Source organism: Corvus brachyrhynchos, unplaced genomic scaffold (genome assembly GCF_000691975.1).
Source record: "Corvus brachyrhynchos isolate BGI_N302 unplaced genomic scaffold, ASM69197v1 scaffold62, whole genome shotgun sequence".
In the NCBI taxonomy this organism is placed as follows: Eukaryota; Metazoa; Chordata; class Aves; order Passeriformes; family Corvidae; genus Corvus; species Corvus brachyrhynchos.
Genome location: NW_008236629.1, coordinates 3,631,493 through 3,642,875, shown reverse-complemented (window position 1 = coordinate 3,642,875; position 11,383 = coordinate 3,631,493). Strand labels below are relative to the sequence as shown.

General features: G+C 43.5%; 1 protein-coding gene across 1 annotated transcript in view; it reads left to right on the top strand.

The window, feature by feature from the left end:
• TNNT3 (troponin T3, fast skeletal type) overlaps positions 1-11,383 on the top strand; it is a 41,562-nt gene that overhangs the window by 30,073 nt on the left and 106 nt on the right. Inside the window, 9 exon segments of the mRNA XM_017726623.1 lie at positions 1,962-1,980; positions 2,778-2,823; positions 3,613-3,729; positions 4,071-4,148; positions 4,399-4,512; positions 4,714-4,823; positions 5,670-5,760; positions 8,602-8,642; positions 11,106-11,383. The exon segment at positions 11,106-11,383 is cut by the window's right edge and continues 106 nt beyond it. Of these exon segments, the coding sequence (XP_017582112.1) occupies positions 1,962-1,980; positions 2,778-2,823; positions 3,613-3,729; positions 4,071-4,148; positions 4,399-4,512; positions 4,714-4,823; positions 5,670-5,760; positions 8,602-8,642; positions 11,106-11,154 (665 nt within the window). The 3' untranslated portion in view covers positions 11,155-11,383.

The window sequence follows — 11,383 nt, the reverse complement described above, 5'->3', positions numbered from 1 at the left end:
TAACTGGTAGATTTAAGCCAAACAGGAATGTCTGTCAAAATTATCTGGGTATGTCATGAAGAAAGGGAATCCTGTATGTATAACATACCTGATAGACTGGTTAATCACTTTTCCTCTCTCCAGGTAAAAGGCAATTTAAGCTAACATGTTAAAAAGCTCACTGGCTATTTGAAAAGCAAAACAAATAAAAATACAACTGGAGAAATACAGAAGCACACTGTTGGCTAATGGTATTTTTCTTCAGGAGTGATTTGGGACTTCCTTTATAGTGGAGCAGTCTAAAACACATTTGTAATTACATGCTGTTTATTTTCATAGCATTGCTCTGGCATCTAGAGGCCTCAACTGAGATATGTTTTGGCAGGCAGTGTTCTTGCAGTAAATGAGAAAAGTCTACCCCCTAAAATGTCATTAATGAAATTTGTATGGGAATGCGTGAGAAAAAGGAAATGTTGGTTTCTGATTTTTTTTACATATCTCTCACATCTTTCCTCTTGATTATATCAATAATCCATTTCCAACCACTCTTTCAATTTTTTGTTATCCAACACCCTTACATCTGATTGCCTCAATAAATGTTTTTCCAGTGTAAGTTTTTTGCTATTTTTCCCTCTTATAATACTTCATTTTATTTTTTCCTAGTTTTTTCTATTTGCTATTCTAAATTTTCACCATCAATCCCAAAACTGCTGGATGCAAATAAGCATTGAAAAAATATAATATCTTTCTATATTATGAACCTGATAACAGGGCTGCACCCACTACTGAAGAGGTTATTTTTACTTGTACTTTACAATTTTTTTTTACCAGATTCAGTAGGCTGTGAGGTTTTTAACCTCAGTTCCTCCCACTGAGCCAACCCAGGGAGAGTCTTGTACCGCAGAATCCATCGGCATCCCTGAAAGTTCAAATGTAGTGTGTGATTATGAAAGTCAACCTGGGGCTCTGAGAGAATGGGCCAGAATAAACACACAGGTTTAATTTATTTCTGTTTGTGAGAGTAACAGCACTGAACTCGCTGGCATTATGCTGGAGTTAATAGCTTAAGTTTTAAAAGAATAGTAGGGAGGGGACTTGACCACAAGCACAAATGTTAAGCAAGTAACTCATAAGACCAGCACATGTCCGAGAGCCAGGGAAAGGTCACTTGTTGCAAAAGAACAGTTCTGACTGCTAGAGGGCCCAGGTTGGCAGTCTCTGTGATGGTTTAGCCTGCCTATCAGGGCATTTTGCCTCTCCTGGCAATGAAAAGATCATTCCCATTAATGCCCGTGGGAATTTTGCATGTACCTCAGCAGGAGAGGATGCTTGCTAAGAGAGGATGGCCTTTCCAAGCTGGGTTTGAGGAGCACCACACAGTGCAGAAGAATAAGCATCTTCCCCATGGCACCAAGGTATCTCAGGGACATGTGCCCTAACATGTCTTGGAAGCCAATGAACCTGGAGAAAATGTGTGTCATAAAGGTTTTCCCCTCCTGGCCTCCATGTGAGGCATTTGAACAAAACTGGTGAAGCCTAATTATCACTGAGATATGATACTGTGAATTCAACTTACCTTTAACAAAAAAAGTGCTGATTGAAAAAGGCATCGTTTTCTTCTACCCTCCAGCCCAGCTGGCCTCCTTAGAGCTTTGGTCAGGATGGTTTGAGAAAAACAATTTTGCATTTACACAAAGCCACTGCTTTCCAGATGCTACGTTTGGGACTTTTATACAGTCTCTTGATTATTTTATGCCAAATTCTGTTTCGAGAGTAAAAACAGATTCACTGCAAGCAAAAAGGGTGTGTGAGTGTGTGTATTTCTTTTGGAAGTGCTTGAGATCTAACCAGTGTCTCTGGATGTTTCCCCTAAGATTAAATTTCCCTTCCCTCCTTTTACTTTAGCAGCTGGCGTGATCTCTGTTGTTTTAACTTTCTTCCTCTTTTTCCCTTCCTGTTTTGCTACATCCTTCCAAATACAGAGGAGAAGCCCAGAATAAAGTAAGTATGACTGGAAGGGTTTCAAAACCCTGGGATCCTTTTCCTGATCTAGCAGAAGCCCTTAGATTCCCTGTTGGGCAAATGGCCACTAGAAGCCTTTATTCAACTCTCCCTTATGCAACATCCATCTGTTTGTTCCTGCACACCTTTCCAGGATGTCTGCTTCCTTCAGAGGATGCCTTAGCAGGAGTTACTGGCCTGGCCTTAAGACCTGTTCCTGGTAGAATCAGACAACTCGTGGACTGCCTGAGATGCAGAGGTCTCACAGTACCCCAAAATATAGGCAGCTCAACAGGAAATCCTCTCTAGGAGGCCATGGCTGGGAAACTGCCCTTTCCATCCAGGATCACTGACAGTGGGAAAGGTGGCAAATGTTGGGCTGGGCTCAGTTGAGCTTTACTAAGGTTTGCCATGGACCTTCTGCCTCTGGGCCCCAGCACCTTCCCTTCCCACTCTGCCAGCTGCCCAGGATAGAGGGTATAGCCCTGCACAGACAGACTCACAGACCAACATCTTTCCATGTGGTAGGGGACGACCATAGGCTTTGGGAATAAAAAGGGGTTTTAGGGGTAACTCCCTGCCCTGCATGAGCTTCCAGGAAGGACAGGGGTCCTTAGTACTTTCCTGGAGTTGTTTTCTGCAGATGTGCTCTTTCACCCCTCTCTATCTCCACCAACACTCCTCCTTGTCAGCGTGGTTCCTGAGGGCAGGGCAGGATGGGCTATTTAAAAAGCTGCATATTCTTTCAGATGAAAATCCTTTATTTTTCTTTTTGTTTTGCTTTTGACTCTCTGCAGACTAACTGCTCCTAAAATACCAGAGGGTGAGAAAGTAGATTTTGATGTAAGTATTCCTGAGACTTTGTTTGTCCTTTGTACCTGATAATAGACATGAGTTCAAACCCACATAACTCCTCCTGTATTGGATATTGCTGAGGGTAAAGTCAAAGACAAAAGTATGGTTGATTTGCCACTTGATTTCAGCAAAAGGTTACTCTCTGCTCCCTGAAACTGTCTGAATGCATTCACTGATAATGTCACTAAGCTAAAATCATATATTTCTTTTTTTTGTTTGTCTCCTTGAATCTTTGAAGCTAATATAAGGAGGAGAAAGTAAGTGTTTTAGGGACCTCAGATCCTCTGTCCCATTATTGCAAATGGCTTGAAAGTTGCAGGCCCTCATTGGTTGCTTAGAAACACTAGCTAAAATTACAATAGTAAGTAGAGTTCCAAACACTTTCCTAGAAAGTGGCTAGAGAAATGAATAAATTCTGGTGTTGAAAACCTCCACAGAAATATTTGCTTTGCCCAAAATGCAGGAATATTTTCTAGGTAAGATTTGTATTACAAAGCAAAGAGGAGGCAGCTAAGTATATGAGAAGCGTGTAAGCAAAGCCAGGGATAAAATACTGTGTAGGGGAATGGGAGATTTGGATTCTTTACACTTCTAGGCTCCTGACTGTTGCCTGAATGAGTGTCTGATTGCCAAGAGCCATTTAAGCTAATCCATAGATTTCCATGGAAATCTACAGACACTTTCTACTTTTGTTTCTCTGTGTATGCAGGGTGCTGGGAATGTCCAGGACATAATACTAGAACAATATGCACTTAATGCATTTTTCTGCTCTTCTAGGACATCCAAAAGAAAAGGCAGAACAAAGACCTGATTGAACTGCAGGCCTTGATTGACAGCCACTTTGAAGCCAGAAGAAAGGAAGAGGAAGAGCTGGTTGCTCTCAAGGAGAGGATTGTAAGTCCGTGTACTGCTGTTTCCCTGTACTAGATTGAGAGATCACCTGTAGATGAGAAGCTGAAACCATTAGTCCACTGTCAGACTTCGACAGAAAGCTGTGCTGCCACCTACAGAAGTGACTGCTCAAGTCATCATCAAATGGCTTCTCCCCCCATCTGTCCCCTCTCTTAGCCCCTTGTTTTATATCTGAGAGTTGTACAAGAGACCCTTCTGCATGTTCTAGAAAGAGAGAAGGTGACTCACGCTCTATGAAACAAAGCTCTTGGTAGTGGGGCGTAACAGTGGAGGCAGGTAAAGCCATGATGATGGTCCAATGCCTCTGCTACTGCTCCCTGCAGGAGAAGCGCAGAGCTGAAAGAGCAGAGCAGCAGAGAATCCGGGCTGAGAAGGAGAAGGAGCGTCAGGCAAGGCTTGCGGTAAGTGTCTTTCCTTCCCTCTCCTTGTCTCTGCATCAAACCGGAGAGATTCTCTAGAGACAGAAAAAAACTACTGGTTCTGCCTGCCTCAGTCTGAAGATGAAATGACCACCCTCTTAAAGCAAGGGCAGAAAACAGGAGTTGCTAATTCTCATCACTGTACTTCTCTGGTCACATTCCTGGCACTGGCTGCTGGGGAAACTGGGACTCTTCCCCTAGAGTAACCTGTTCTGTGTTTTTCCCTCCACAGGAGGAAAAGGCACGGAGAGAGGAAGAAGATGCCAAGAGAAAAGCTGAGGATGATCTGAAGAAGAAGAAGGCTCTGTCCTCCATGGGTGCAACATACAGCAGTTATTTGGCTAAGGTAAAAATCATGGATCAATGAAAGAAATATGAGAACATTAAACCCTGGGGTTGACTGGGAACAGTCTTCATTACAAGAGAAAACTGCCCAGCTTTCCTTCTTCTGGATCCCCAGCAGCTTGTCTTACTTGCTCTGTCACTGAAATCACTTAATTCAGGCTTAATTTCTGCAGTCTGATGTTAATTGTTATTCTGAAAATAGGCTGACCAGAAAAGAGGAAAGAAGCAAACAGCTAGAGAGACGAAGAAGAAGGTCCTGGCAGAGAGGCGCAAGCCCCTGAACATTGACCACCTTAATGAAGACAAGCTGAGGTAACATGTTTATCCTAATTTATGGAATGTAATCTACTGATATTTGGTTTCACTGTCCTGGAGCCTTCTCTGGTGATAAAATGAGGTAGAGGAGGGGGTCTTCCTTGAAATTCATCATGGGAGACTTATAAGTTGTGCCTTTGCTTAACCTGGAGAATGGAGGAGAGATGGGAATGTAGGGAAGTGCTGAAATGGTTTGGTAGCCCTCTAGTTGTGCTCCTGGCATAGCTCTGTTAGCCTCTCCTGCTAACTAGGATTAGTCATTTCCAGGACTAGCTCTGGGATTAGCTGAACAATCTTACAGACTGGTATCTGTAGCATTCCTAGGGGTGGGTTAATGCTGCTAAGGTATGAATATGGATCTCCATGAAGGCTGGAGGTTTGGAAGCTAAGTGCTCTAGTGCAGAGCAGTCATCAGATGATAGTCTGGACTGCACATGTTGGAGTTTACACATGATTGAAAGATGAAGTTGGCTCACCTCAGCCCTGACACAGATGAGATTGCACAATGGCAACTGCTCTGCTTATCTGGGTGACCTTCAGAGTCCTCCTTCCTTCTTGTCTGATTCCACTGGAGTCTTATCTTTCATTAAGAGTTAGGGGGAAAATTAGAGGAATTATGTTAATGTGTGACACATGCAAGACTGCAAGTCTAAAAGGTTTGAAGGTGAGAGGCCGAGAAAAATGTGACCTTGAAAATGATGAGTAGCTTTCAGGGAACAGAGAGGGTTTACAGGAAGATGTGTGAACAGCATTAAATAAAAATCATTATTAGTGATGTGAAAACCATGGAAAATATCTGATGTCATGTGTTTCTTCCGCCTTCCTTTCCGCATAAACACACAGGGACAAAGCTAAGGAGCTGTGGGACTGGTTATATCAGCTGGAGACTGAAAAGTATGACTTTACAGAGCAGATCAAGAGGAAAAAATATGAGGTGAGTTGAGAGGCCATCTTGCTAGTGGCACAGGGTCCAAAATGTAAAAATCTCTCTGATTCCTCAGGCAAAAGTCATGTTGTGACATTATTTGGGTCTCCAACGACCCTTTGCAATACTTAAGCAGCAAGATGCTTGGAACTGCGTTCCCCTACCATACATACTTGAACTGGATTTCACATTTTAGGCTAAAATTGAATAGAACACTTTTAAGGTTTTTTTTTTTTTTTTGCCATGGAAAGGCAATCCCAATGGGAAATGGACTCCCTGCCCTCTCCAGAAACATTGTTCATTCTTGTTTATCTATAGGTAACTGTGGCCTGAAAATCCAGTAACTCTCATTTCATGTACCTCCATTGCAAAGTAATATTTTTAGATCCATCTTTGATTTCAAACTTGAACGTTGTAAGTTTATTCCATCCCAGACAGATTACCCGTGGACTGAGCTCTCTGGAGTCACTGAAAACTGTCTCCAGACAGGGCCATCTGACTGAAGTGTCACATGGTAACAGAAAGTGGACATGTTTCCTTCACACGGTCACTGGACAGGGCTACACTCACCCACATTAGGTTTTAGTGGCTGAGAAATCCTACTGGGTCTCTCTCTGTCTCGCTCTCCTTTTAATTCCCAATCACACAGACATGCTGGCAGGGAGTGAGCAACACCAACGTAACTATCTCAATCTCTCTTAGATTTTAACAATGCGTTGCAGGCTGCAGGAGCTTTCCAAGTTGTAAGTACAATGAACTTGCCTGTGTAACAACAGCAGCAAAGGCTACCAAATGCATGAGCCTGCCGCATGGTCAGAGCCAGGTGCCAGATGAGAGCTGGCACTTGGCTCCAAGTGCAGAGAGAAAAGAGAAAAATGGATCTTGTGTCTCTCCATCCACTTCCTTTTTCTCTCCCTTTCCATTCTTTGAAAAGATATAAAGTGGTAATTTAGGAAAAGAGTCAAGAGTCCAACAGGGATTTGGTTAAAGAAATGAGCATGCAATCTACTGAGAGCACCCAAAAATAATTTCCTGTCCAAAACTCTGTACCCAAAACCGGGTATTATGTGCATGGGGGCATCACGCTGATGCACCTGGGATATATGCAAAAGCTTAGGGACACATGTAATACCCTGGACTACAGCATATAGAGAATAGTATGGGGTTTGGGAAGCTTCTCCACCTCGTGGCATGAGATCCAAAATACTGGAGAGGGCTGGCTTAAGGATAACAGATCAAGTAGGTGTGGAAAAACAGGAAATAAGGCAGTGCCAGGGGAGGGATACATGCTGTGGTAGTGAAATCTCTGCATAAACAAAGAGGTGGGTGCCTGCTAATGAAAACCACAGAGAGAAAGTACAAAGAATGAACAAAGCAGAAGGAAAATGCACAGCTAAGATGGGGAAAGTGGAAGAATTAAGGGAAGATGATAGCAGGAACAAATTGAGGAGAAAGGTAAGTGAAAATAGGAAAGAGAATGAAGGAGACACAAGCAAGGATGCAAGGGAGAGACAAAGGAAGGAAGTGGGACACACAGAAGTAGAGCCATTCTTTAGCTCTAGTGTCTGTTGCTCTTTGGTGCTTCATTGGAGTGAGTGTCATAGTCACAATCATAAGGTTATGACTGAAGGTAAGTCTTAAGTGCTTGGGTCACACTGAAGACAACTGGTTCTCCTCCACACTTGGGGAAAATACTTGGTTGGAAAAAAGCAATTTAAACTTCTGTGACAAATACTAAAACTTCCACGAGTAAGTACAAAAGCAAGTGATCTGTTGATCTTTCCTTGCTTGTGTTGTCCTGTTCCTGGTAATGTTTCAGTCTCTTATTTTGTTTCTGTTTGCCATGGAAAGATGTGAGCCAGGAATTACCAGTTCTTGGGACAACCAGAATGTATGACTTCTGTTTTTCTTTTTTTGCACGCTGGGAATGTCAGGTGCGACTTTAAATATTCAAAATTTGGGTCATCAGTTCTTGGACCGGCAGAGTCAGTGCAGAATTTTGAATTGCACCAAAAGCAGAAGCAAAGCATACATCTTGGCAAGGACATTTCTTTAGTCCAGGAAAACGAAGCAGAACCCTGACTCAGTTACAAATGAGAAGATGAAGGGGCAAAAGAGGGCCCTCTATCACACCCTAGTGTTTTGTAGGCTTTTCCAGTACCTGACTCCCAGGATTTCAGTAGCAAGCCCAGGCCTAAAGACCAAACTGAGTTACTAAGGCTAGAAGGTGTTTATCCTGTGCAAGGTAGGTGTTTGCTTTCCTATGCATCAGGTCATCTTCTCTTATTAAATGAGTGGCTGGGAAAGAGGTGAATGCTACAAGCTCCTTGCCTCCTACTCTGCCAGCCAGCAGAAGGTACTCCAGGAGGATGTGATACCCATCTTCCATTCTTGAGGTCCCCATCCAAAGACCACTGAAGACCTGTGGGCTTACACACTTCCTGATGTATAGGAGTAAGGGAAGAGTGAGAAGGTGAGATTGACACATGCAAGTGCTGGAGCCATCCAAGAGCTTTCCAGTAGGCCAAGGTGACACTCATTCAGGTTCACCTGCCTGCAGTTTGACAAGTGAGTTCAAAGGAGATTAATTTCAATGTGTAGAAATGCTTCTAGTAAGGATTATAAAATTCTAGCTCTTCTGTCCCTTGACATGTGAAGGTGGCTTGCAGATTTATTACCAAGAAGTAACATTTCTCTCCTTCAACCACGGGTGAGATTTTATTTCACAGGAAGTACTAATTCCTACTACAGGCACCTGTTTTGAGCACTTCAGCAGGTAAAACTCCCCTCTCCTTGAGGGAACAAGGTTTCTTTGTCTCTAAAAACCCTGGTCATATATGTTGTTTGCAGATTGTCACCCTCAGAAACCGGATTGATCAGGCCCAGAAGCAGTAAGTATTTATATCCCCTTCCTACCTCCTGGCTTGGGGATATCTTCTCAGTGTTCAAATGACTCACTTCACCCTCAACACTGACATTTTCTTGTTGCAATGAAATGGGGCAAGAGATGGAAGGGCCACTCCCATCCTGCCTCACATTGAGAAAATGAAAGGCAAACTGAAGTGAATGTAACACCTAACAAGAAAAAAATTGTGTTTCTTCACACCCTATCTTCAAAATTTTCCTCTGCTTATTTTTGGGTTTTTCAAGCACCTGTCTGAGGTGCTTTGAATACTTGAGGGAATACAACCCTTGTTTATGAAGGATAAACAAGTGGTTGCTAAGATCATGAGGAATGGTGTGTAACAAGACTAACGTAATGGGATTGTGAGTTCTTTTCACTCATCATCTCTCTGACTTTTCTTCACCACAAGACTATTTCATTACTTTTTTGAGACTAATATCTTTATTCTAGGTATTTTTAATGAATTTATGAGACACCAGGGGTAGACAAAGCTTGAGGGTTAGGACATGTAGAAAACTAACACACACAGAGAAGTAACTTTAGGGAAGCTAGGGAGGAGAGCTCTCCAGTGGTAGGTTTGATCTTCTCTGTGCGTCTGTATCTATTTAGCAAAGTCATGCCAGGAATGAAGCAGTGGCCTTTGGTGATATCTTTGGATGATAGCAGTTACCAGTTACTGCCTTCCCACTTCCCCAGGACACCCTGACTTATCAAATGAATGTAACACTGGGGATTTGGTAGTCTGTAGATGCCAAACATAAGGCTTGACCTTCCCACGGTATTTTCTGTACGGAGCTGTAGGCTGATGAACCTCAGCAGAATGTGCAGCTGCAGGAGGATGCCATGGTTTGTCTGGGTGTTGCTGCTCTTGTGGGACACTACCACACCACCCACAACAGGGCACACTGCCTGCTTGTTCTCCCAAAAGACAGGATACTCTCTCAGGACATCATTTGAAAAGGTTGCACTGAGAAGCCCAGAGCTAATGAGATTTCTGTGTGCTTAAATTTCTATCCAAACTAGACACTATCATTCCAAAGCAGTGCCTGCCAGCGTGTTATACAAGGATCAAATGAGTCTTTTGCTTCAGACTTTATTAAATCTCCTTAAGCACATGATAAATGTTAGGTGTAACATCAAACATCACCGGTGCTTGTGGATATAAAAGGACTCTGCCTTTGTTTGAGGAGCTGTGCAGTTCCTACACTGGGTTTTGAACCTTCAGAAAGGCTGGGAAAAGGGACATAGAGATTAGTTTGAGATAAGCAGAAAGTGCATGCTCTCTTTTATGTAAACCATCAATTTTTTCAAATAGACCAAGCCTGTCTTGGTCAAAGGTAAAGTATCCACTATGTGTGTGTGTCTGTCACTGTGCTACATCCTTCTGTAAATATGGCTGGTGCTCTTGAACCAATCCATGGGCCAGCACAACAAAAATCTCCCCAGATGTGATGTCCCCGTGTTTTTCTTCTCCCTGGAAGAACCAGTGGTTCTGAAGAAAGGCCTCTGTTGACAGCAGCACCTTGTGCTTGGTCCCCAACCCCACACTCTGCCATGTCAAAGAGCTGCCCCCACTTTGCACGTGCTTTGGTTCAAGAAGCAGCCTCATCATTTTGTGTGTGTGAGATGGAAGGGTTTGTGGGTTTGCCAAGCCCCACAAACCAAGGTGCTACTAATGGGAACTAGTGCAGAATCTAACTCAACTAACTTCCTGCCGCGCCCCATTCTGAGTTCAGGCTTCTCAGGCAGAAGGTAAGTGGCTTGCATGTAGGATTGCCCTTCTGTGTGCAAGAACTCTTGGAGAGAGTTGGCCTCAGGTGCTTTGAGTGGGGAGTGTAGCGGGACTGCTCCCACACACCATGAGCAAGACAGGGATACTGATATGAGAGCAGGCCTAAAAAGTTGTTTGGATTGTTTTGGAGGCTCGTGCTCTCATGATATAAACAGCCACTCTGCCTTTGCTAGAGCAAAGCAATTCTTAGTTGTATTTAAATTAGTGTTCAGCTTTTTGCCTCCACTACTGAATAGAGCATCTGGGGAATTTGATCAGAGCTCTTTCATACTGAGCAAATTTCTCTAGATAGAGCTCTAAATCCTAAAATCTAGACCATAGCAGATTTGTATTCAGAAAACATCAAGTCTGTGGCTGCACAGACCTGTCAGTCAGTTTGGAGACCACCTAGATTTCTACCCTGATAATGCAGGAGTCTGGAAGGGTCCACCTCTTTCAGGCATGCACATCCTGCCTTTCACACTAAGAGCCCCAGGAGGAATCTTTTTCCACAATATCAACAATATCTTTCTCAGGATGTGGTCAATGGCAGGTGTACCCAACATGCGAGAAGTGAAAGCAGCTGAAACCTAATCTAAGAGTCAGAAATGCAGAGTGGACACAGACCCCCACTGCTTCCATCATGCTGACATGTTTTTCTTTCCTTTTGCATTGTAGCAGCAAGAAGGCAGGAGCCAAGGGCAAGGTTGGTGGGCGCTGGAAGTAAAGAACCAGGCAGCATGGCCTTTAGTGGTGTGCTGAACCCCTGCTGGTCTCCTCTTTCCTCCTTCACCGATCACTTGTGTTCTCATGCCTCAATGATAACAAAAATCGCATCAGCCTGGATTGGCTATTGCTGCTGCTTTTCTTCCTGGAGGGGTCTGGTGGCTTCCTCAGGCAAGGGGAAGCAGGTTCCCTGTGGAGCTGGGCTGACTCCTTGCTGGCATCTTCAATTC